A 27,967-nucleotide genomic window follows, 5' to 3' on the forward strand; every position below is an offset into this window, starting at 1 on the left:
TGCAAAGTTTCTGTAAGGAAAAAGACACTATTAAAAGGACAAATCAGCAACCAACAAATTGGGAAAAGATTTTCACCAACCCTACATCTGATAGAGGGCTAATATCCAATATATACAATGAACTCTAGAAGTTAGTCCCCAGGGAACCAATAACCCTATTAAAAAATGGGGTACAGATCTAAACAAAGAATTTTCACCTGAAGAAATTCCGATGGCTGAGAAGCACATTAAGAAATGTTCAGCATCATTAGTCATTAGGGAAATGCAAATCAAAACAACCCTGAAATTTCACCTCACACCAGTCAGAATGACCAAGGTCAAAAACTCAGAAGACAGCAGGTGTTGTCGAGGATGTGGAGAAAGAGGAACACTCCTCCACTACTGGTGAGGTTGTAAGATGGTACAACCACTTTGGAAATCAGTCTGTCAGTTCCTCAGAAAACTGGGCATGACACTTCTGGAGGACCCTGCTATACCTCTCCTGGGCATAAACCCAAAGGATTCCTTGGCATGCAATAAAGACACATGCTCCATTATGTTCATAGCAGCCTTATTTATAATAGCCAGAAGCTGGAAAGAACCTAGATGTCCCTCAATGGAGGAATGGATACAGAAAATGTGGTATATTTACACAATGGAATACTACTCAGCAATTAAAAACAATGAATTCACAAAATTTTTAGGCAAATGGTTGTATCTGGAAAATACCATCCTAAGTGAGGTAATCCAATCACAAAAGAATACACATGGAATGGAATCGCTGATAAGTGGATATTAGTTAGCTCAGAAGCTCTGAATACCCAAGGCACAATTAGCATAACAAATGACTCCCATGAAGAAGTAAGGAGAGGTCCTGTTCTTGGAAAGGCTTGATCTAGCATTGGAGGGGAGTAACAGGACAGAGAAAAAGGAGAGATGTGATTGGAGAATGAATGGAGAGAAGTTTTATGGGACATATAGGGTGGGGGGAACTGGGAAAGGGGAAATCATTTGGAATGTAAACAAAGAATATAGAAAATAAAAATATATAATTAAAATAAAAAATAATAAAAAAAAAGAGAAAAAGGTCAACTAACATATAAAGGTAGACCTCTCAGAACTACACCAGACTTCTCAACAGAGACTATGAAAGCCAGAAGAACCTAGACAGATGTCATACAGACCCTAAGGGAACACAAATGCCAATCCAGACTACTATACCCAGCAAATATCTCAAATACCATAGACGGGCAAACCAAGGTATTTCATGACAAAAACAAATTTACACAATATCTTTCCACAAATCCAGTCCTTCAAAGGATAATGAATGGAAAACACCAACAAAAGGAGGGATACTACACATTTAAAAAAAGCAAGAATTAATCTTCTTTCAACAAACTCAAAAGAAGATAACCACACAAACATAAACATTACATCAAAAATAACAGGAAGTAACAATCACTATTCCTTAATATCTCTTAACATCAGTGGACTCAATTCCCCAATAAAAAGACATAGACTAATAGACTGAATCTGTAAGCAGGACCCAACATTTTGATGCATAAAAGAAACACATCTCAGCATCAAAGACAAACACTACCTCAGAGTAAAAGGCTGGAAAACAGTTTTCCAAGCAAATGGTCCCAGGAAACAAGCTAGAGTAGCCATTCTAATATCCAATAAAATAGACTTTCAGCCAAAAGTCATAAAAAAAGACACAGAAGGACACTTTATACACATCAAAGGAAAAACATACCAAGAAGAACTCTCAATTCTGAACATCTATGCTACAAATACAAGGGCACCCTCATTCGTAAAAGAAACTTTACTAAAGCTTAAAGGATACATTGTACCTCACACAATAATTGTGGATGACTTCAACACCCCACTATGATCAATGGACAGATCAGGGAAACACAAACTAAACAGAGACAGTGAAACTAACAGAAATTTTGGACCAAATGGATTTAACAGATATCTATAGAACATTTCATCCTAAATCAAAAGAATATACTTTCTTCTCAGCACCTCATGGTACCTTCTCCAAAATTGACCATATAATTGGTCACAAAACAGACCTCAACAGATATAAGAAAATGGAATTGATCCCATGCCTCCTATCTGATCACTATGGGGTAAGGGTGGTCTTCAATAGAAAGAAAAACAAAAGAAAGCCCACATACACATGGAAGCTGAACAATGCTCTAATCAATGATAACTTGGTCAAGGAAGAAATAAGGAAAGAAGTCAAAGACTTTTTAGAATTTAATAAAAATGAAGGCACAACATATCCAGATTTAAGGGACACAATGAAAGCAGTGCTAAGAGGAAAACTCATAGCTCTGATTGCCTCTTGAAAGAAGCTGGAGAGGGCATACACTAGCAGCTTAACAGTACACTGGAAAGCTTTAGAACAGAAAGAAGTTAATACACCCAAGAGGAGTAGAAGGCAAGAAATAATCAAACTCAGGGCTGAAATCAACCAAGTAGAAAGAAAAAGAACTGTACAAAGAATCAACAAAACCAGAAGCTGGTTCTTTGAGAAAATCAACAAGATAGATAAGCCCTTAACCAGACCAAGCATAGGGCACAGAAACAGTATCCAAATTAATAAAATCAGAACTGAAAAGGGAGATGTAACAACAGAAATGGAGAAAATTCAAGAGTTTATACTCAACAAAGTTTATACAAGAGTTTATACTCAACAAAGTTAGAAAATCTGGATGAAATGTACAACTTTCTAGATACATACCAGGTGCCAACACTAAAACAGGATCAGATAAACAATCTAAATAGTTGCATAAGTCCTGAGGAAATAGAAGCTGTTAATAGGTTCCCACTAAAAACAAACAAACAAACAAACAAACAAAAAAAAAAAAACCAACCCAGGACCAGATGGGTTGAGCAGGGAATTCTATCATATCATCAAAGGAGAGCTAATACTGATACTCTTCAAACTTTTCCATGAAATCGAAACTCAAGGAACACTATCCAACTCATTCTATGAAGCCACAATAATGCTCATACCTAAGCCAAACAAAGACCAAATAAGGAAGGAGAACTTCAGACCAATCTCCCTCATAAACATCGATGCAAAAATACTGAACAAAATTCTGGCCAACCGAATCCAAGACTGCATTAAAACTATAATTTACCACAATCAGATAGGCTTCATCCCAGGGGTACAGGGATGGTTCAATATATGTAAATCCATCAATGTAATCCACTACATAAACAAACTCAAGGAAAAAAAACACATGGTCATTTCATTAGATGCTGAAAAGGCTTTTGATAAAATCCAGCATCCCTTCACGATAAAAGACTTGGAAATATCAGGAGCCCAAGGCCCATACCTAAACATAGTGAAAGCAATATACAGCAAACCAGTAGCCAACATCAAACTAAATGGAGAGAAACTTAAAGCAACCCTACTAAAATCAGGGACTAGACAAGGCTGCCTTCTCTCTCCATATTTATTCAATATAGTTCTTGAAGTTCTAGCTAGAGCAATTAGACAATAAAAGGAGGTCAAAGGGATAAAAATTGGAAAGGAAGAAGTCAAATCATCACTATTTGTAGATGATATGATAGTATATTTAAGCAACCCAAAAAACTCCACCTGAGAACTCTTACAACTGATAAACAACTCAGCAAAGTGGCTGGATATAAAATTAACGTGAACAAGTCAGTTAGCCTTCCTATACTCAAAGGATTAACAGGCTGAAAAATAAATTAGGGAAATGACACCCTTCGCAACAGTCACAAACATAAAGTATCTTGGTGTGATTCTAACCAAAAAAGTGAAAGATCTGTATGACAGGAACTTCAAGTCTCTGAAGAAAGAATTTGAAGAAGACCTCACTTAGAAGATGGAAAGATCTCCCATGTTCATGGATTGGCAGGATTAATATAGTAAAAATGGTCATCTTGCCAAAATCAATAAACAGATTTAGTGCAATCCCCATCAAAATCCCAACTCAATTCTTCACAAAGTTAGAAAGAGCAATTCTCAAATTTATCTGGAATAACAAAAAACCCAGGATAGCTAAAACTATTCTCAACAGTAAAAGAACTTCTGGGGGAATCAGTAACCCAGACCTCAAGCAATACTACAGAGTAATAGTGTTAAAAACTGCATGGTATTGGTACAGTGACAGACAGGTAGATCAGGAAGATAGAATTGAAGACCCAGAAATGAACCCACACAATTATGGTCACTTGATCTTTGACAAAGGAGCTACAACCATCCAGTGTGTGTGTGTTGGGAGGGGGGGGAATAGCCTTTCAACAAATGGTGCTGGTTCAATTGGAGGTCAGGATGCAAAAGAATGCAAATTGATCCATTCTTATCTCGTTGTACTAAGCTCAAGTCCAAGTGGATCAAGGACCTCCACATAAAACCATACACACTGATACTAATAGAAAGAAACTGGAGAAGAGCCTTGAGCACATGGGCACAGGGGAAATTTTCCTAAACAGAACACTAATAGCTTATGCTCTAAGATCAAGAATTGACAAATGGGACCTCATAAAATTACAAAGTTTCTTTAAGTCAAAGGGCACTGTCAATAGGACAAAATGGCATCCAACAAATTGGGAAAAGATCTTTACCAACCCTACATCAGACAGAGAACTATTATCTAATCTATACAAAGAACTCAAGAAGTTGGACTCCAGAGAACCAAAAAACACTATTAAAAATGGGGTACAGAGTTGAACAAAGAATTTGCACCTGAGGAATATTGAATGGCTGAGAAGCACCTTAAGAAATGTTCAACATCCTTATTAATCAGAGGAATGGAAATCAAAACAACCCTGAGATATCACCTCACACCAGTCAGAATGGCTAAGATCAAAAACTCAGGAGACAGCAGGTGCTGGCGAGGATGTAGAGAAAGAGGAACACTCCTCCACTGCTAGTGGGATTCAAGCTGATAAAAGTACTGTGGAAATCAGACTGGCAGTTCCTCAGAACACTGGACATGATACTACTGGAGGACCCTGTTATACCACTCCTGGGCATATACCCAGAGGATTCCCCAACATATTATAAGGACACTTGCTCTACTCCACTATGTTCATAGCAGTCCTATTTATAATAGCCAGAAGCTGGAAAAAACACAGTTGTCCCTCAAAGGAGGAATGGATACAGAAAACGTGGTATATTTATGCAATGGAATACTACTCAGCTATTAAAAAAATGAATTCATTAAAATCTTAGGCAAATTGGTGAAATTGGAAAATATCATCCTAAGTAAGGTAACCCAATCACAAAAGAAAACACATGGTATGCACTCACTGATAAGTTGATATTAGCCCAGAAATTTGGAATATCCAAGACACAATTCACATATCAAATGATGACCAAGAAGAAGGAAGTACAGAGTATAGACTCTGGTTCTTCTTAGAAGGGGGAACAAAATAGCCACAGAAGGAGATACAGAGAGAAAGTGTTGAGCAGAGACTGAGAGAAAGACCATCAAGAGACTACCCCACCTAGTGATCCATCCCATATACAGTTATAAAACCCAGACACTATTATCAATTCCCACAAGTACTTGCTGACTGGAGCCGAATATAGCTGTCACCTGGGAGGCTCTGCTAGTGCATGACAAATAGAGAGGTAGACACTCTCATCCAACCATTGACATGAGCACAGGGTCCCCAATGGGGAATCTAGAGAAAGGACTCATGGAACTGAAGTGGTATGCAGCACCATAGGAGAAACAAGGATATGAGCCACCCAGTACTCCCAGTGCTCCCAGGGACAAAAACATCAGCCAGATAGTACACATGGTGTTACCCATGGCTCCAAACACATAGCAGCAGAGGATGGCCTTGTTGTACATCAAAGGGAGGAGAGGATCCTGGTCCTGGAAAAGCTTGATGCAGCAGTGTAGGGGAATATCAGGACAGGGAAGTGGGAGGGGGTTGATTGGGGAACGCGGGAGGGGAGATGGCTTATGGGATTTTCGAAGGAGGGGGACCAGGAAAGGGGAAATCATTTGAAATGTAAATAAAGAATATATCTAATAATTGTAACTCTCAGAAATTAAAAGCTTGCTCTGCCAGGGCCAACCAGATGAGGTCCCCAAGGCCCAAACCCCTGCTTTCTGTTTGCCTGGTAAGTCAAGTAACATATAAAGACAGGCCTAATAGAATTACACCAGACTTCTCAACAGAGACTCTAAAATACAGATGATCCTAAAGGAAGATGTCTTACAGTCTCTAAAAGATCTAAAAGATGCCAGCCCAGACTACTATACAATACATAGAAAAACCTTCAATCACCATAGATGGAGAAACCAAGATATACCATGTAAAAACCAAAGGTAAACAACATCTTTCCACTAAGCCAGCCCTACATAGAGGATACTAAAAGGAAAACTCCAACACAAGAAGCATAACTATACACCCAAAAAAAGACAAGAAATTGGTAATTCCACACCAGGAAAACCAAAGAACACACACCCAGTACCATCACCAACATCAAATAACAGGAAGAGTCATTGGTCATTAATATCTCTCAATATCAATGGTCTCAATTCCTTAATTAAAAAAAAAACACAGGGTAGCAGAGTGGATTCAAACATAGGATCCACCATTCTGTAGCAGACAAGAAACACACCTCAGCTACAAAGATAGATATTATCTTTGTAGATAAAGGCTAGAAAAAAAGTTTTCCAAGTAAACGAACCCAAGAAACAAGGAAATCACATATTTTTTTAGGCAAATGAATGGAACTAGATAATCTCACCCTGGGTGAGGTAACCCAAACCCAAAAGACATGCATGCTATGTACTTACAAGTAGATATTAGTCATAAAGTGCAGGATACAATACATAGAGCCAAAGAAGCAAAATAATGAGATTTAAAGGGAAGATGGTTTAATCTTTCTCAGGCAGGAAAACAAAGTAGATATCAGAGGTGGATAGAGGGAGGAACTGGGTGGAAGAGGGGATGATGAGGGAAGCAGTTAGTGTGTGTAAGGCAATCAAGTAAAGGGAGAACAAGGGAGAAGAACAGAATTTGGTGGTATGGTAGGTGGCATCTCTAAGACAGGCTAGAGACCTGGGACATGGGGAAGTCCCAGGGTGCCTATGGAGGTGACTCCTAGCTGACCCCCTTAGCAGTGGGGGATATGATTCCTGAGTAGCCACTTCCTGTAGCCAGGCAGGACTCCCAATATAGGGGAGAAGGACAGCAACCCAACTCCAAAACCTTCAACTCAATATGTGACCCTCCAAGGGGCAAAGTTAGAACAAAGACCAAGCGAATTGCCAACCAACGGCTGGGCCAAATTGATCCATCACATGGGGCAGCACTAATCCCTGACACTACTAATGATACTCTGTTGTGTTTACAGACAGGAACCTAGATAACTGTTGCCTGAGATGCTCTGCCAAGCAACAATGAAAACACATGCAGCCATCCACAGCCAAACATTGCATGGAGTTGGGGAAAGGATTGAGGGCCTGAAGAGTGCAGGAACTCTATAGAAAGACAAACAGAAGCAACTAACATGAACATTTTGTGGCTCCCAGAGACTGAATAACCAAACAAAGAGCAGATGGGGAGACCTACCCCCTACTGCCACATATATAAAGCAGATGTGAAGCTTGGTCTTCATGCAGGTTCCCCAACAACTGGATCTGGGAAGTGCTTGGATCTGACACACAGACTTGCAGGAGGGGCAAGCCACAGTCAGAGTCGGCAAGACCAGCTAACACCAGAGATAACCAGATAGCAAAAGGCAAGGGCAAAAATATAAGCACCTTCCTGTACATCTCTTTCCTCTAATTCAGTGTCCTCTCTGGCCACAGTGTGAGAGGACATGTATCTCCAGTCTCTTGATGTGCTGGGGGTAAGAGAGTGATACACAGAAGTAATGTTTGCCCTTCTCTTAGGAGAAGGATATGGGGGAAAGTGGAGAGGGTCTATGTGAGAGGAGGACTGGGAGGAGAGGAAAACTGATGTTGGGAAGTTAATAAATAAATAAATAAATAAATAAATAAATAAATAAAAGATTAATTAATTAATTCATTAGTGAGAAAGAGGATCCAAAAAAGTAAACATAAAAAAAGAGAAAGAAAGGGATTTCAGTTGGAAGGGCGAGGAGGTGGGAAGAATCTAGCACATGAAACAGGGGAAACCATTATAAAAATATACTGTATGGGTCTGCACCTGGAGCTGATCCTGTGCCACAGTGTTCCACACTCAAATAGCATCAGGAGAGAGCTGGTCTCCCAGGAATGCTGACACACCTGTGAGCACAGGTAAGACTACCACTTCTGCTAAAATTCTTGGCCCAAAAGGGACCTGCCCTGAGCCATTAGGACATAGGAACCAAGGAACAGACAGGGACAGAATATTTCCGGTTTACATCTGCACCTCAGGGATAACCCTGTACCACAGCTCTTAATACCCAACTTCTTCCCAGAGAGAACTGGTCTTCCAGGAGTTCTGACAAATAGGCGTGTAGGAGAGGCAAGTCACAGTCAGAGACAGCAAGACCAACTAATACCAGAGATAACCAGATGGTGAAAGGCAAGAGCAAGAACATAAGCAACAGAAACTAAGGCTACTTGGCATTACCAGAGCCTAGTTCTCCTACCACAGCAAGTACTGGGCAACTTATCACACGAGAAAAAGCAAAATTCAGATATAAAATCACATCGTATGATGATGTTCGAGAACATTAATGAGGACATAAAAATTCCCTTAAATACAGGAGAATACAGATAAACAGGAAGAAGCCCTTAAAGAGGAAACACATAAATCCCCTAAAGAAATAAAAGAGATCACAACCAAACAGGTTAAGGAATTGAAAAAAATTATCCAGGATGTAAAAATGATAATAGAAAAGATAAAGAAATCACATAAGAGAAAAACCCTATATATAGAAAACCTAGGAAACAGATCAGGAGTCAAAACCGCAAACACGACCAACAAAATAAAAGGGATAGAAGAGAAGCTCAGCTATAGAAGATACCATAGAAAACATTGATTCAACAGTCAGAGAACGGGCAAAATGCAAAGAGCTCCTAGCCCAAAACATCTAGGAAATTTAGGACACACTGAGAAGACCAAACCTAAGGATAATAGGTATAGAAGAGAGTGAAGATTCCCAACTTAAAGGGCCAGTAAATCTTCAACAAATTTATAGAAGAAAATTTCCCTAACCTAAAGAAAGAGATTCCCCTAAACATACAGGAAGCCTACATAACTCCAAACAGATTGGACCAGAAAAGAAATTCCTCCTGTCACATAATGGTCAAAATACCAAATGCACAAAACAAATAAAGAATATTATAAGAAGTAAGGGGAAAAGGTCAAGTAACACATAAAGGCAGACCTATCAGAATTACACCAGATGTCTCACCAGAGACTATAAAAACTAGAGGATCCAGGGCAGATGTCGTATAGACCCTAAGTGAACACAAATGCCAGCCCAGACTCTATACCCAGCAAAACTCTCAATTACCCTAGATGAAGAAAACAAGATATTCCATGACAAAAACTAATTTACACAAAATCTTCCCACAAATACAGCCCTACAAAGGATAATATATGGAAAACAGCAACACAAGGAGGGAAACTACACCCTAGAAAAAGCAATAAAGTAAACTTCTTTCAAAAAACCCAAAAGAAGATAGTCACACAAAAATAAAAATAACATAAAAAATAACAGGAAGCAACTATCACTATTCCTTAATATCTCGTAACATCAATGACCTCAATTGCCCAATAAAAAGACATAGACTAACAGACTGGATATATAAACAGGACCCAATATTTTATTGCATAAAGGAAACACACTTAAGTGACAAAAACAGACACTACCTCAGAGTAAAAGGCTGGAAATTTTTTTCAAGCAAATGGTCCAAAGAAACAAGTTGGAGTAGCCATTTTAATATCAAATAAAATCGAATTTCAACAAAAAAATTATCAAAAAAATATAAGGAAGGACATTTCAGTCTCATCAAGTGAAAAATCTACCAAGAAGAACACTCAATTATGAACATCTATGCTCCAAATGCAAGGGAACCAACATTTATAAAAGAAACTCTACTAAAGTTTAAAGCACACATGTACCTCAAACAATAATAGTGGGAAAATTCAACACCCCACTCTTATCAATGGACAGATTGTAGAAACACAAACTAAAGAGAGACACATCTAAACTAACAGAAATTATACACCAAACAGATTACAGATATTTATAGAACATTTCATCCTAAAACAAAAGAATATACCTTTGTCTCAGAAACTTGTCCCGACCCGCAGGACAGTCAACAAGGTCACCGAATCACCTAGGAAAAGGCGAGAGACAAGAGACACGAGAGATGTACAGCAAGACAGTATTCTGATCAAGCTGTCAAATTTTATTTTTCACACAAGGCAATTTAAAGGGAAGGGTAAAGGTGTAGGGAGGGGTCAAGGGGGAACAATCTCAGGGGACTGGCATCATTTCTTAGAAACAGTTTTTCTGGGAAAGGCTAGTTATCGATGCTGGAATTTTGGCATGATAAAGGGGGTCATGAAGAGGTGAAGTGGAAAGGAGTTGCTATAGTAACCTATCCAAAGATGAGCTTCAAGAGGAGGGGATTTTGAGATCTAAGTAAGAATGACTCCCTGCATCGAGATCTAAGTGAGAATGACTCCTGGTATCGAGATCTCCTGGCATCGAGATCTAGGTGGGGATCTCCTGGCAGAACCTTATGGTATCTTTTTTCAAAATTGACGATATAATCAGTCACAAAAAAGGCCACAACAGATGCAAGAAGGTTGAAATAATCCCATACATCCTATCAGATCACCATGGACTAACTCTGGTCTTCAAGATCAACAAAATCAATAGAAAGCCCACATACACATGGAAGCTGAACAACACTCTACTCAATGACAACTTGGTCAAGGAAGAAATAAATTAAAGCCTTTTAGAATGTAATGAAAATGAAGGCACAACATGCCCAAAAGTATAGAATACAAAGAAAGCATTGCTAAGAGGAAAACTTAGCAGTGAGTGCCTTCAAAAGAGAAACTGGGGAGAGCATACACTGCCAAATTCAACATCATACCTGAAATCTCTAGAACAAAAGGAAGCAAATACAGTCAAGAGGAGTAGAAGGCAGGAAATGATCAAACTTGGGGCTAAAATCAGCCAAGTAGAAACAAAGAGAAATATACAAAGAATCAACAAAACTAGGAGCTGGTTCTTTAAGACAATCAACAAGATAGATAAACTCTTAGCCAGACTAACCAGAGGGCACAGAATAGCAACCCTGAAATCATTAAAGGTCCAGTGGAAATTGGAGAATTGATACACATGGCAAAAATCATTTGGGAAGTCAGCCTAGCAACCATTACACCAGAGAGTAAGTGTCTGTAGTATTTCCCTATAATTGGCTTTTCTCCTTCCATCTTAACTCCAACAGGATCCCAGTGTTATGGTTTCAGTTGCTGTGAGTGGATAACTAAGTCCATGGCCAAAAGCATCCACTAAGGAGAACCATTGCACTCAATGGAAAAGTACACAGAAAAAAAAATAGGTACTTTGAACCTTCCAAAACAACTGCGTCCTCTTCTATAATTGGGGTTAGGGTTAAATATCAAGACTTTGTATGTAGAATCTGCGTTCTGTCAAGACCTATGCAGTTTTTACAGTAGGACTTACATGCGGCAAGGTTTTTAGATATTTACCTCATTCATTCATCTCCTCTCATTTCTGTCAAACTTCGTTAGTCTGAAAAGCATTTTCTTTCTCTTTATTGGATTTTCTGAACTTCAGTCAATAGAATTATCTCAAACATAAAAAATTGCATTAATTTGGGGCATGATATGAGAGTTAAATTCTTAAATATCTTACTGTGACATTTATTGCCTTCTGTTTCTTCATTTGTATTATAAAGAAACAATGAATATCAATGACAGTTGTGTAAGGCTTCCAGAGAGACCTGAATCAAAACAAACTTTGTTTCAGGAAAGTTAGCTGAGGTAAAAATTATGCTAGTCTATGCTTCCCCTTTCCTAATATTAGATAATATTTTAATTCTCTTCTTCAGAATTCTGCTTTAAAAATGAGAATTTGATCAATGTAGAAGTACACAGCTTGATTCATATCTTCTGTTTGGCTAGAGATAAGGTAAGTGTTAAAGAAAGGACACATACTCCCTGTAATTTCTGCTGTCTTTTTAGAAGACCTCCAACAGCTTTTGGTTATTCTCATTGGTTGTGCTGGCAAGCCTGAGGCCACCATGATGATAAAGCAGATATCCAAAATCAGACAACATGAGCAGAAATGGCATGTGTCTTAATGTCAGCCTTCTGGCTTCTTTAACTCGAATCATTTGATACTCAGTAAACTTCTCTGATTCACATGGTTTTGTGCCTGACACACCTGAAACTAATCACATCTTTGTCAGATCAGTACTGAAGCATCTCCATTACTTGTACTAATGAAGTTCAGATTCAAGGTTTATATCAGAAAAATTTCCTTCTCTAGCTGTCCAGACAGATGGTGAACACAGGAAATATATTTATCAAAGACAGTGAGTATATTCAGAATTACCCCTTTACCAAATTGAAAAATTATCAAAAAAATTATTACTGGGAATCAAAATAAGAATCCACATTTCCCCCGTCTCTTCTGGAGATTATGGACTACATAGACTATACCAAAGCTTGGAAAACCATGTTACCAGAATGCAAGTTAAAAAAAAAAATGATGAAATCTATTGAAGGTGATGGATCAAGTTTCCCAGAACCAAAGACATTGAGTCAGTGTTTCTAGGATGCCTATAATCCTCCCAGAAAACTTGGGGTCCAAGAGCACTGGTGCTTAGTTTGTTAGGAAAAGAGAAACATTAGTTATCTTAAGCAGCTTAGACAAATTCATAGTGCATGGGGCATCACACCTAAGCCTCTTGTTCTGAACCTTTGACCACATTCATGCTATAATGTTGTCCAACTAAGAAAAATACCCTGAAACTTAGATAATGCTTCCTTAAAGACAAGAATGGACTACCCAATGCCAGATTTAAGTTTTATAGGAAAAGTTGATAAGATTTAGTCCATGAATTTATTGAACACACATGAATAATTCTACCACAATTGTATACTACATAATACTCCAGGCTACTTTTAAAATGTTTAAATATATTAGCAAAGCATTTGAGAAATTCTTATGAATAGAGGAATTTTCCCTAAATGAAAAAGATAATAAAAATTACTAAAATCATAATCTAGGATATAAAATGTTTTTATATTTATTTTGAAAGAACACCTACACTGTCATGAGACCGAAGCAGCAATTACACTCAGAAGAATAAGTAAACCACTAAAGCCACTTATTACAATCAATCACAACTGACATCTATTTCATAAGCTCAGCAATATCATGGTTGCATTAATAAATGTTTCTAGTCAATCTTTAATTATCTTTTTAAATTCTCATGACAGTATAAGAATTAGGTGAGATCTAGAAAATGAGCAGGATTTCATTGAAAGCTGGAAAGGAAATACTGGGTTCTTTCTTTGGAAAGACAATGGAGTATTTTTTCTGCTCCAGACTCACAGAAAGAGATAGATAATGTTATTATTTCACTTGAACCAACAGTGTGTTCTTTTTCTCCTCCAAAATACTAACTAGGATCATGGAGGCAATGAATAAAGGAAGAAACATTACTGAGATCACCCAATTTATCCTCCTGGGATTCTCTGATTTCCCCCAAATCACAGCACTGCTCTTTGTTATGTTCCTCATCCTGTATATTACAACACTGACCTGGAACCTATGCCTGGTTGTTTTAATAAGGATGGACTCCTACCTCCATACACCTATGTACTTCTTCCTCAGTAATCTGTCCTTTATAGACATCTGCTATATCACTTCTACAGTCCCAAAGATGCTTTCCAATCTCTTCCAGGAAAAGCAAACTATCAGCTTTGTGGGATGCATTGTTCAATACTTCATGTTTTCCACAGTGGGACTGAGTGAATCTTGCCTCATGACAGCCATGGCCTATGACAGGTATGCTGCCATTTGTAACCCTCTTCTCTACTCATCAATCATGTCACCCACCCTATGTGCTCAGATGGTGATGGGCAGTTATACAGCAGGATTCATAGGTTCTATATCTCAAATAATTGCCTTGCTGCAGCTCCACTTCTGTGGACCTAATGTCATCAGACATTTCTTCTGTGACCTGCCCCAGCTGTTAAAACTATCCTGCACTGACACGTTTTTGGCACAGGTAGTGGTTCTCATAGTAACAGTGCTGTATTGTCTTATAAATGCCCTAGTCATCATGGTATCCTATGGCTATATCATCTTGTCCATCATGAAAATCACTTCAGCGAAGGGCAGGTCCAAGGCCTTCAACACCTGTGCTTCTCACCTGACAGCTGTTTCCCTATTCTACACCTCCAGTGCTTTTGTCTATTTCAGTTCCAGCTCTGGTGGCTCCTCAAGATTTGACAGATTTGTGTCTGTTTTCTACACTGTGTTGATTCCTATGTTGAACCCTTTGGTGTATAGTCTAAGGAACAAGGAAATCAAAGATGCTTTAAAGAGGTTACAGAAGAAGCCAGGATGTTACTAAGAAAAGATTCGGAGATTTCTAACAGATTTTTCCCTACAAACTACCCACTCATATGGAAAAAAGATTCAAACTGATGATAGCAATATAGACTGTGACTGATTCAATGCTACTCACACATAATCTGTGTAAATCCTGAAGGTTTATACATTTCATGTTAAATTAGAAATAACTTTCATCTTTCATTAATTATCCACAGTATTTGTGAAAAAGCCAAATTTATCAGTATTTGTTGCTGCAATTAAAGACTTTCCAGCCCTGGTTCCTGTCCTTACACAAGACTGTAAGCATCCCTGGGCTCAAAACTCTTGTCTCAAATGGCCCAATTCAGCAGAATAAAGACTAGGTGGACATCAAGGTTGTTCTTTGCTTCTGAACAAGAAATTTCCTGTTAGAAGGAATAAAAGTAACATTGACTTGGCTGGGCCTCCTAGGCAAAAACTACTTCTGACAGTTAAATGTTTCTAAGGGAAATGAATGCTAATTATCTATGAATTTTGAGGTCTTATTCTTGTCTCCACAAGCTACTGGGTAAGTGAAAAAGATGTCGACTAAGACTTCAGAAAAGATGAAGGAAATGTTTTTTTCATTTACTGTGAATGTGATTATTTGATTCTTGAAATCAAAATCCATATGAGATTTCAAATTTAAATTCCAAATAACCAGTAGCAGAATCTGATATTGTGGTACTCTAACTTCCTCTCTTACATTGTGTCAGTTTATTCTTGTTTAATATAAACAATGGAATAATATGAAATTGCTTCTGATTTTTCAAATATACATTCTATAACTTATGGCAGTATATATTTGAATTTTCTGTAGTAAGTTACTGCATACTCAATCTCAAAAATCTAACAGAAATTATGTGAAATGTTATACAGTTCTCAAAAATTAAAGAAAAATATAGGTATAATCAAGAGCCTATTAAGTATCCCTCAATGATGCTGAAAAGCAGTGTCTGACAGGAGCTTAGATGGTTTGTTTTCTAGAGTCTGGATATTCTTTTTGTTTTGGCAGGCAAAAACAAGTTCATGATTAGGAAATGGCATCAGCTTCTTCCAAATATACTTTCCTCTACTTTCTTTCTCATGTAGGATTATATATGGCAATGCTCAAAATCACACTTAAGTATAATGGGTTTTGCTTAATGAAAAAGGAGCAGAGGTGATGCAAAGATCTGTGGGAGGAAACCTCCACAGATAGGTTTTACTTTGTCCTTTGTGATTTCTCATTTTGCCACTGAGATAGGCAATGTTGCAGACATGGCTCGATCAGTAGAGATATGGGAGATGGATCAAGCTGACTGACCAAGGCTAATCTTGGTGGATTATGTAATAGTAAAACAAAAAAATAAAGCTTTGTGATTAAGTCTTGAGTTTTTGGTTGTTTGTGCCTTTAACATCTGACGTAGCATGATCAGAAACCCCAGATACCTGTCAACCCAAAAAATTTCAACACTAGTCTTTCACATTATTTCACCTTCTGCAAATGATTGTTTATCCTTTAGCTTATTTTTTACTATAAACCATGCTGAAGTTAACTTTGGCCAATTAAAGACAACTAGAACTTTATGCACTCTTCAATTACTCTGAATCTGAAATTATCAAAGACTATAAGATAGATTCCAAGCAAATTAAGGGAGCTGTGTCTCCAATAAGACTGATGACCTGAAGTACAGTAGTTATGCATGAAGTATTTTAACTTAAAGTCATTCTCTTTTTTCCCATAATCTTTGTTTACATTCCAAATGATTTCCCCTTTCCCAGTTCCCCCCTCCCCACATGTCCTATAAGTCTTCTTCACCCCACCCATTCTCCAATCACCTCCCTCCTTTTTCTCTGTCCTAGTACTCCCCTACAATGCTAGATCAAGCCCTTCCAGGATCAGGACCCTCTCCTTACTTCTTCATGGGAGTCATTTGTTATGTGATTTGTGCCTTGGGTATTCAGAGCTTCTGGGCTAATTAATATCCACTTATCAGAGATTGCATTCCATGTGTATTCTTTTGTGATTGGGTTACCTCATTTAGAATGATATTTTCCAGTTCCAAACATTTGCCTAAAAATTTAATGAATTCATTGATTTTAATTGCTTAGTAGTATTCCATTGTGTAAATATACCACATTTTTTTGTATCCATTCCTCCATTGAGGTACATCTAGGTTCTTTCCAGCTTCTGGCTATTATAAATAAGACTGCTATGAACATAATGGAGCATGTGTCCTAATTACATGCCAGGGAATCCTTTGGGCATATGCCCAGGAGAGGGATAGCAGGGTCCGCTGGAAGTGTCATGTCCAGTTTTCTGAGGAACCACCAGACTGATTTTCATACTGGTTGTACCATCTTACAATCCCACCAACAGTGGAGAAGTGTTCCTCTTTCCCCACATCCTTGCTAATACCTGCTGTCTCCTGAATTTTTAACCTTAGCCATTCTGACTGGTGTGAGGTGAAATCTCATTGTTGTTTTGATTTGCATTTCCCTAATGACTAATGATGTTGAGCATTTCTTGAGGTGCTTCTGGAATTTTTTTTTGTTTTTTTGATATCTGTCTAGGAAACTGTCCATTTCCTCCAGATACTCTAGTTGTGCTGAGTATAGGCTTTTGTAGTAGGATCTGATGATTTTTTTGAATTTCCTCTTTTTCTGTTGTTATGTCTCCCTTTTCCTTTCTAATTTTGTTAATTTGGATACTGTCTCTGTGCCCTGTGGTTAGTCTGGCTAAGGGTTTATCTATCTTATTGATTTTCTCAAAGAACCAGCTCCTGGTTTTATTGATTCTTTGTATGGGTCTCTTTGTTTCTTCTTGATTGATTTCAGCTCTGAGTTTGATGATTTCCTGCCTTCTACTTCTCCTGGGTGAATTAGCTCCTTTTTATTTCAGGGCTTTTGTGTAGTTAAGCTGCTAGTGTATATGCTCTCTCCATTTTCTTTTTGGAGGCACTCAGGGCTATGAGTTTTCCTCTTATCACTGCTTTCATTGTGTCCCATAGATTTTGGTATCATGTGTCTTTATTTTCATTAAATTCTAAAAAGTCTTTGATTTCTTTATTTCTTCCTTGACCAAGATATCATTGAGTAGAGTATTGTCCAGTTTCCATATGTATGTGGGCTTTCTGTTGTTTTTGTTGCTATTGAAGAACACTTTTACTCCATAGTGATCTGATAGGAAGCATTGGATTATTTTGATCTTCTTATATATGTTGAGGTGCTGAGATAAAGGTATATTCTTTTGCTTTAGGATAAAATGTTCTATGTATATTTGTTAAATCTAATTGGTCTAAAGCTTCAATTAGTTTCACTATGTCCCTAATCAGTTTCTGTTTTCCTGATCCGTCCATTGAGGAAAGTGCAGTGTTGAAGTCACCCACAATTATTGTGTTAGGTGCAATGTGATCTTCCCAGGGTCTTCTAGCTTTCATAGTCTCTGGTGAGAAGTCTGGGGTGATTCTGTTAGGTCTTCCTTTATATGTTACTTGGCCTTTTTCTCTTACTGCCTTTAATATTCTTTCTTTGTTTAGTAAATTTGGGGTTTGATTATTATGTGACAGGAGGTATTTCTGTTCTGGTCCAATCTGTTTGGAGTTCTGTAGGCTTCTTCTTCTTTTTTTTTTTTTTTTTTTTTTTTTTTTTGTCTTGAATTTTTTTTATTATTATTTGATATAATTTATTTACATTTCAAATGATTTTCCCTTTTCTAACCCCCCACTCCACGAAAGTCCCACAAACCCCCTTCTCTTCCCCTGTCCTCCCACCCACCCCTTCCCACTTCCCCGTTCTGGTTTTGCTGAATACTGTTTCACTGAGTCTTTCCAGAACCAGGGGCCACTCCTCCTTTCTTCTTGTACCTCATTTGATGTGTGGATTATGTTTTGGGTATTCCAGTTTTCTAGGTTAATATCCACTTATTAGTGAGTGCATACCATGATTCACCTTTTGAGTCTGGGTTACCTCACTTAGTATGATATTCTCTAGCTCCATCCATTTGCCTAAGAATTTCATGAATTCATTGTTTCTAATGGCTGAATAGTACTCCATTGTGTAGATATACCACATTTTTTGCATCCACTCTTCTGTTGAGGGATACCTGGGTTCTTTCCAGCATCTGGCAATTACAAATAGGGCTGCTATGAACATAGTAGAACATGTATCCTTATTACATGGTGGGGAGTCTTCTGGGTATATGCCCAGGAGTGGTATAGCAGGATCTTCTGGAAGTAAGGTGCCCAGTTTTCGGAGGAACCGCCAGACTGATTTCCAGAGTGGTTGTACCAATTTGCAACCCCACCAGCAGTGGAGGAGTGTTCCTCTTTCTCCACACCCTCTCCAACACCTGCTGTCTCCTGAATTTTTAATCTTAGCCATTCTGACTGGTGTAAGATGAAATCTTAGGGTTGTTTTGATTTGCATTTCCCTAATGACTAATGAAGTTGAGCATTTTTTAAGATGCTTCTCCGCCATCCGAAGTTCTTCAGGTGAGAATTCTTTGTTTAACTCTGTACCCCATTTTTAACAGGGTTGTTTGGTTTTCTGGAGTCTAACTTCTTGAGTTCTTTATATATATTGGATATTAGCCCTCTATCTGATGTAGGATTGGTGAAGATCTTTTCCCAATTTGTTGGTTGCCGATTTGTCCTCTTGATGGTGTCCTTTGCCTTACAGAAACTTTGTAATTTTATGAGGTCCCATTTGTCAATTCTTGCTCTTAGAGCATACGCTATTGGTGTTCTGTTCAGAAACTTTCTCCGTGTACCGATGTCCTCAAGGGTCTTCCCCAGTTTCTTTTCTATTAGCTTCAGAGTGTCTGGCTTTATGTGGAGGTCCTTGATCCATTTGGATTTGAGCTTAGTACAAGGAGACAAGGATGGATCAATTCGCATTCTTCTGCATGCTGACCTCCAGTTGAACCAGCACCATTTGTTGAAAAGGCTATCTTTTTTCCATTGGATGTTTTCAGCCTCTTTGTCAAGGATCAAGTGGCCATAGGTGTGTGGGTTCATTTCTGGATCTTCAATCCTGTTCCATTGATCCTCCTGCCTGTCACTGTACCAATACCATGCAGTTTTTAACACTATTGCTCTGTAGTATTGCTTGAGGTCAGGGATACTGATTCCCCCAGATTTTCTTTTGTTGCTGAGAGTAGTTTTAGCTATCCTGGGTTTTTTGTTGTTCCAGATGAATTTGATAATTGCTCTTTCTAACTCTGTGAAGAATTGAGTTGGGATTTTGATGGGTATTGCATTGAATCTGTATAGTGCTTTAGGCAAAATGGCCATTTTAACTATATTGATTCAACCGACCCATGAGCATGGGAGGTTTTCCCATTTTTTGAGGTCTTCTTTCATTTCCTTCTTCAGAGTCTTGAAGTTCTTGTCATACAGATCTTTCACATGTTTGGTAAGAGTCACCCCAAGATACTTTATCCTGTTTGTGGCTATTGTGAAGGGGGTCATTTCCCTAATTTCTTTCTCAGCCTGCTTATCCTTTGAGTATAGGAAGGTCACTGATTTGCTTGAGTTGATTTTATAACCTGCCACTTTGCTGAAGTTGTTTATCAGCTGTAGGAGCTCTGTAGTGGAGTTCTTTGGGTCACTTAGGTAGACGATCATGTCGTCTGCAAATAATGATAGTTTGACTTCTTCCTTTCCAATTTGTATCCCTTTGACCTCCTTATGTTGTCGCATTGCCCGAGCTAGTACCTCAAGTACAATATTGAAAAGATAAGGAGAAAGGGGGCAGCCTTGTCTGGTCCCTGATTTCAGTGGGATTGCTTCAAGTTTCTCTCCATTTAGTTTGATGCTGGCTACCGGTTTGCTGTATATTGCTTTTACTATGTTTAGGTATGGGCCTTGAATTCCTGTTCTCTCCAAGACTTTAAGCATGAAGGGATCCTGAATTTTGTCAAATGCTTTTTCAGCATCCAATGAAATGACCATGTGGTTTTGTTCTTTGAGTTTGTTTATGTAGTGGATTGTATTGATGGATTTCCGTATATTGAACCAACCCTGCATTCCCGGGATAAAGCCTACTTGATCATGGTGGATGATCGTTTTGATGTGTTCTTGGATTCGGTTGGCAAGAATTTTATTGAGTATTTTTGCATCGATGTTCATAAGGGAAATTGGTCTGAAGTTCTCTTTCTTTGTTGGATCTTTGTGTGGCTTTGCTATCAGCGTAATTGTGGCTTCGTAGAAGGAATTGGGTAGTGTTCCTTCTGTTTCTATTTTGTGGAATAGTTTGAAGAGTATTGGTGTTAACTCTTCTTTGAAGGTCTGGTAGAATTCTGCACTGAAGCCATCTGGTCCTGTGCTTTTTTTGGTTGGAAGACTTTCTATGACTCCTTCTATTTCTTTAGGCATTATGGGACTGTTTAGATGGTCTAGTTGGTCCTGATTTAATTTTGGTATTTGGTATCTGTCAAGGAAATTGTCCATTTCCTCCAGATTCTCCAGTTGTGTTGAGTATAGGCTCTTGTAGTAGGATCTGATGATTTTTTGGATTTCCTCAGTTTCCGTTGTTATATCTCCCTTTTCATTTCTAAGTTTGTTAATTTGGATACTTTCTCTGTGCCCTTTGGTCATTCTGGCTAAGGGTTTATTTATCTTGTTGATTTTCTCAAAGAACCAGCTCCTGGTATTGTTGATTTTTTGTATGGTTCTCTTTGTTTCTACTTGATTGATTTCGGCCCTGAGTTTGATGATTTCCTGCCTTCTACTCCTCCTGGGCGAAATAGCTTCTTTTTGTTCTAGGGCTTTTAGGTGTGCCATTAAGCTGGTAATGTATGCTCTCTCCATTTTCTTTTTGGAGGCACTCAGGGCTATGAGTTTTCCTCTTAGCACTGCTTTCATTGTGTCCCATAGATTTGGGTATGTTGTGTTTTCATTTTCATTGTGTTCTAAAAAGTCTTTAATTTCTTTCTTTATTTCTTCCTTGACCAAAGTATCATTGAGTAGAGTATTGTTCAGTTTCCACGTGTATGTGGGTTTTCTGTTGTTTCTGTTGCTATTGAAGACCACTTTTACTCCATAGTGATCAGATAGGAGGCATGGGATTAGTTCGATCTTCTTATATTTGTTGAGGTCTGTCTTGTGACCAATTATATGGTCGATTTTGGAGAAGGTACCATGAGGTGCTGAGAAAAAGGTATATTCTTTTGTTTTAGGATAGAATGTTCTATATATATCTGTTAAATCTAATTGGTCCAAAGCTTCAATTAGTTTCATTGTGTCCCTGTTTAGTTTCTGTTTTCCTGATCGGTCCATTGAGGAAAGTGCAGTGTTGAAGTCACCCACAATTATTGTGTTAGGTGCAATGTGTGCTTTTAGTTTTAATAAAGTTTCTTTTACGAAAGAGGGTGCCCTTGCATTTGGGGCATAGATGTTCAGGATTGACAGTTCTTCTTTTTGTATTTTTCCTTTGACCAGCAAGAAGTGTCCCTCAGGGTCTCTTTTGATGACTTTGGGTTGAAAGTCAATTTTATCTGATATTAAAATGGCTACTCCAGCTTGTTTCCTGAGACCATTTGCTTATAAAATTGTCTTCCAGCCTTTTACTCTAAGGTAGTGTTTGTCTTTGACCCTGAGGTGTGTTTCCTGTAAGCAGCAAAATGTAGGGTCCTGTTTACGTATCCATTCAGTTAGTCTGTGTCTTTTTATTGGGGCATTAAGTCCATTGATGTTAAGAGATATTAAGGAATAGTGATTGTTACTTCCTATCATTTTTGATGTTATTTTTTAAATTTGAATGCTTAACTTCTTTTGGGTTTGATGAAAGGTTACTATCTTGCTTTTTCCAGGGTGAAGTTTCCCTCCTTGTATTGGTGTTGTCCTCCTATTATCCTTTTTAGGGCTGGGTTTGTGGATAGATATTGGGTAAACTTGGTTTTGTCATGAAATATCTTAGTTTCTCCATCTATGGTGATTGAGAGTTTTGCTGGATATAGTAGTTTTGGTTGGCATTTGTGTTCTCTTAGAGTCTGCATGAGATCTGCCCAGGACCTTCTAGCCTTCATAGTCTCAGGTGAAAAGTCTGCTGTGATTCTGATAGGTCTTCCTTTATATGTTACTTGGCCTTTTTCTCTTACTGCCTTTAGTATTCTTTCTTTGTTTAGAACATTTGGTGTTTTGATTATTATGTGACGGGAAGTATTTCTGTTCTGGTCCAGTCTGTTTGGAGTTCTGTAGGCTTCTTGTATATTCATGGGCATCTCTCTCTTTAGGTTAGGGAAGTTTTCTTCCATAATTTTATTGAAGATGTTTGCTGGCCCTTTAAGTTGTAAATCTTCACTCTCATCTATGCCTATAATCCTTAGGTTTGGTCTTCTCATTGTGTCCTGGATTTCCTGGATATTTTGGGTTACAAGCTTTTTGCATTTTGCATTTTCTTTAACTGTTGAGTCCATGGTTTCTATGGAATCTTCAGCATCTGAGATTCTTTCTTCTATCTCTTGTATTCTGTTGTTGATATTTGCATCTCTGTCCCCTGATTTCTTCCCAAGGCTTTCTATCTCCAAAGTTGTCTCCCTTTGAGTTTTCTTAGTTGTTTCTAATTCTGATTTTAGATCCTGGATGGTTTTGCTTAGCTCCTTCACTTGCATGTTTGTGTTTTCCTGTAATTCTTTAAGAGATTTTTGTGTTTCCTCTTTCATGACCTCAGCCTGTTGACCAAAGTTCTCCTGTATTTCTTTAAGAGCTTTTTGTGTTTCGTCTTTCATGACCTCAGCCTGTTGACCAAAGTTCTCCTGTATTTCTTTAAGTGTTTTTTGCATTTCCTCCTTGTTGGCTTTTGTATTCTCCTGGATTTCTTTCAATGATTTTTGTGTTTCCCTTGCAAGGGCTTCTAACTTTTGATCCATTTTCTCCTGAATTTCTTTATGTATGTCCTTCATGTGTTCCTGTACCAGCATCATGACCAGTGATTTTAAATCCAAATCTTGTTTTACTGGTGTGATGGGGTATCCAGGACATGTTGGTAGAGGAGAATTGGGTTCAGATGTTGCCATATTGCCTTGATTTCTGTTAGTGACGTTCCTGCATTTGCCTTTTGCCATCTAGTTCTCACTAGTGTTAGTTTATCTTGTCAGTGCTGGACTCACCAGTGCAAGCTGCCCCTTCCCAGTTGGCCTCTGGTGCACAGCTTACCTCCTGCACTGCTTGTAGACAGTGTGCTGCTGCCCAGGCAGTTCTGATCCCAAAGCAGGCACCCGAAGGCTCCCGCTGGGGCCCGCTGGATTCACTGGAGCACACTGACTTCTCCCAGCTGGCCGCCCGGAAGCCCAGCTAGCCACTTGCAGGACTTGGAGATGTAATGCTGCCGCCCAGACTGATCTGGATCCCGAAGCGGAGAGAGTAGAGCTAAGGGCTTCTGCCTGAGGCCTTGCCCCAGATTGTGTCTGTGGACCAGATGGAGCCTGTGTGCACCCCCAGGGAGTGCCGATGGTGTATGCTGCTGTGACCTCCCCTGTGTTCCGCTCACTCCGCTGGGCAGCCGATCCGCCAACCGGGCTGTCGCACACAAGGTTAGCCTGGCCGCCCAGTCCCTGAGTCCAGGCAAAAGCCTGGGAGGCCAAGGTCCGAGCAAAGTTCCCCTAGGGCTATGACTGTTAATTGGGTCTGCCAGGTGACTAGGATGGCGGGCGTGTGCGCCCGCGCTCCCTGAAAGCGCTGGGAGAGTCTGCTTTGCTAACAATCACCTGGGCGGGTTGACTCACAGATGGCCCACCAAGTCACCCAGTTCTTGGGGTCAGTCCTGTGCCTTTTGGGGCCTGGACCCCCGCTTTGTTAGCCTTAGGCTATGCCTGTTACAGGTCTGCCCGCCTGAGCTCTCTGTCGTCCTGCAGGCAAAATGGCAGCGGTGTGCTCGCAGGCCTGGGCAAAAAACCTCCTGGCCGGGTTGGCACCCCGATGGCCCCCCGACCCACCCAGGGCCTGGGTGCAGGCCAACGCCCGTCGGGCTCAGATCACCGCGGTGTTGGCCTCGGATTATGTTTGTGTACCTCAGTCTGTCCGATCCCTGGAGTACGGAACCAAGATGGATGCACCTCTCCTGACTGGTGGGAGGCCGAGTTCTGAAGTGGCCTCCGTGTAGGAAAGGCGCCGCACAACTGCAGCTGCTTGCTGCCCAGCTGGTCAGCGAAGGTCAGTGGTCGTGGGCGCAGGGCCTAACTGGTCCCTGTGACGCCTTGGTTCCACTGCTGATGGCCCTTCAGCTGGAGCAGCCACTGCTGCCGCTGCCGCCGCCGCCGGCTCTCTTTAGGTTAGAGAAGATTTCTTCCATAATTTTATTGAAGATATTTGCTGGTCCTTTAAGTTGTAAATCTTCACTCTCATCTATGCCTATAATCCTTAAGTTTGGTCTTCTCATTGTGTCCTGGATTTCCTGGATGTTTTGGTTTACAAGCTTTTTGCATTTTGCATTTTCTTTGACTGTTGAGTCCATGGTTTGTATGGTATCTTCGGCATCTGAGGTTCTTTCTTCTATCTCTTGTATTCTGTTGTTGATATTTGCATCTATGGCCCCTGATTTCTTCCCAAGGTTTTCTATCTCCAAAGTTCTCTCCATTTGGGATTTCTTAGTTGTTTCTACTTCTGTTTTTAGATCCTGAATGGTTTTGCTCAGCTCCTTCACTTGCTTGTTTGTGTTTTCCTGTAATTGTTTAAGAAATTTTTGTGTTTCCTCTTTCATGACCTCAGCATGTTGACCAAAGTTCTCCTGTATTTCTTTAAGTGATTTTTGCATTTCTTCCTTATTGGCTTCTATCTTTTGACCTGTATTTTCCTGAATTTCTTTCAATGATTTTTGTGTTTCCCTTGTAAGGGCCTCTAACTTTTGATCCATTTTCTCCTGAATGTCTTTAAGAAATTTATTTATGTCCTTCATGTGTTCCTGTAACAGCATCATGACCAGGGATTTTAAACCCAAATCTTGTTTTTCTGGTGTGTTGAGGTATCCAGTACACACTGTTAATGGAGAACTGGCTTCAGATGATGCCATATTGCCTTGATTTCTGTTAGTAACGTTCCTAAGTTTGCCTTTTGCCATCTAGTTCTCATGTTGTCAATGCCCGACTCACCAGTGCAAGCTGCCCACCAGAGTCCTCAGGACTGGATCATCCACTCTGCAGGGCCGGACTCACCAGCACATGTTGCCTCCTCCCAGCCAGCCCCTGGGTGCAGATCTGGCCTCCTGTACTGCCTGGAGCTGGGGCGCCATGGCCCAGGCTGTTCCTGATCCAGAAGGGGAGACTGGAAGGCTCACTTAAAGTCATTCAAATTCTAAAGCTCACATGGTATTTACTGCATAAATTTAATTGCAAAAAGATTATAGAAAATCAGTATTTTGCCATAAATTTAATGATACGAATTTTCTTTCTTCTTAATCTAAAGATGAAATATGTAAATTATAAGTTAATGGCTATAAGCAATAGCTTTGGATATTAAATAAAAGACATGCCAACGTAGGCTTCACACATTCTCTTCTCTGTCTCTGTCCTCAAGATTCTCTGTCTCCCAATTTCCTAACCTATGCTACAATAGAACACTAAATGCAGCCTCAGTTTCCCACTGATAACACCTCTTGTGGATCCTATAATCCGTCCATTTCTATCCTTCCTACACATTCCCTCTTTGTAGCTTTATGATAGCTCCTCTGCCCATGACAACAAATAACCTGAATGAGAGCAAAATCTTTCCTTTTCTCCCTAAGATGCACCAACAGCCCACACCACAAAGTCAAAGGCTATAAGCAACAGGCAACAGGGATTGACCCTGATACCCTGCCCAGGTCTCTTCCCCAGACCTAAAGCAGGAAATCCATTATAGACTCCCTTTTCTTCCTAACACCATCCCCCAACAGGTCACAAAGACTTTTTCCCTCAACCTTCATTTCCCCAACTTATCCCGCAATCCCAGGCAACAACACTAGCAGAAATTTCCTGTTAGAACAACAGCCTAGCCACAACCATCATTCTTACCAGAAATCCCAAACAGGAAACAGAACCCAAGGAAAAAAACAGCCATCCAACAAAACCCAGCCAAAATTTGGCACATAAAGCTATAAAATCACCCCAGATCAAGATATCTAGACATCAGCATTAAACACTCAATCAATAACAACCAAGCCAATATTTCTCTACCAGGGCCAAGATATCCTATCACTGCAGGCCATGAATATTCCAGCATAGCTAAAGCACAACAAGTTCTTAAACCAACTACATGAAGATGATAGAGATCCAACTACACAGGAAAAATTTACCAATACATTATAAGAAATGAACAAGAGAACCTTGGTTTGGGATGATTATAGATTTATAGGCATTGAAGATATGATAGAGGAAATGGATAGATACATCAGTCTAAAAAAAAAAATGTTAAATCTAAAAAGTTGCTGACACAATGCATCGAGAAAATCTGAGACACTGTAAAAAGACCAAACCTAACAGTAATAGGATAATGGGAAGAGAAGAATCAAAAGTCAATGACCCAGATAATATTTTCAACAAAATCATGGAAGAAAATGTTCCTTACATTAAGGATGGCATGACTATTACAGATGACCAAAAATACTAAATGAGAAAAGGAAGTCCCTTTACCAGAAAAAAATCTCACAATTAAACCTACAGAACAACAACAACAAAAAAAAAAAAAAAATTAAAAGCTCCTAAGTAGACTAATTAACATATAAACTCAGAACTATTGGAATTATACCTGATTTTCCTATCAAGACTCTAAAATCCAGAAGGGCCTGGACAAATTACTACATATTCTAATAGACTACCTATGACCGTACAGACTACAACAATCAGCAAACCTTTCAATTACTATAGAAGGAAATAAGATAGTCCATGTTAAAGCCAAATATAATCAGTATCTATCTACAAATCCAATTCTATAGAAGGTGATACAAGGAAAATTCCAACCTAAGCAGTCTAACTACATACATGAAAACACAGGAAAGAAATAATCTCACACCAGTGAAACCAAAAGAAGGAAATTGTGTGCACATTCACATGTGTGCGCATGTGTGCATGCATGCACACACACACACACACACACACACACACACAGTAACACTACTACCATCACCACCAACAAGAAAATAACAGGAATCAACAATCATTGGTTACTAAGGTTTCTCACTATCAATGTTCCCATTCTTCAGTAAAAAGGCACAAACTGACAGAATGGATACAAAAACAAGACCCATCCTTCTCTTGCATCCAGAAAACACACCTCAACATCAAGGATAACCATTACCTCAGGATAATCGGTTAGAAAAAAATATTCTAAGCAAATGAACCAAAGAAGCCAGCTCTAATAGTCATTTTCATACCTAACAAAATACACTTCAAACCAAAACTAATCAAAAGAGATAGGAAAGTGTAGCTGC

General features: G+C 39.1%; 2 protein-coding genes across 4 annotated transcripts in view; both read left to right on the top strand.

The window, feature by feature from the left end:
• Dtx4 (deltex E3 ubiquitin ligase 4) overlaps window positions 1-27,967 on the top strand; it is an 852,074-nt gene that overhangs the window by 152,212 nt on the left and 671,895 nt on the right. The gene's annotated exons all lie outside the window — the stretch shown is intronic.
• Window positions 13,635-14,582, top strand: LOC127689761 (olfactory receptor 5AN1-like). Its single transcript, XM_052189374.1, has one exon. It carries the CDS (start codon window positions 13,635-13,637, stop codon window positions 14,580-14,582), a length of 948 nt encoding a protein of 315 aa, XP_052045334.1.

The sequence above is a fragment of the Apodemus sylvaticus genome, chromosome 1, assembly GCF_947179515.1.
Source record: "Apodemus sylvaticus chromosome 1, mApoSyl1.1, whole genome shotgun sequence".
Lineage (NCBI taxonomy): Eukaryota > Metazoa > Chordata > Mammalia > Rodentia > Muridae > Apodemus > Apodemus sylvaticus.

What these genes read in the sequence shown, in the direction of transcription:
- LOC127689761 (XM_052189374.1), top strand. Translation starts at nt 13,635, where the DNA reads ATGGAGGCAATGAATAAAGGAAGAAACATTACTGAGATCACCCAATTT.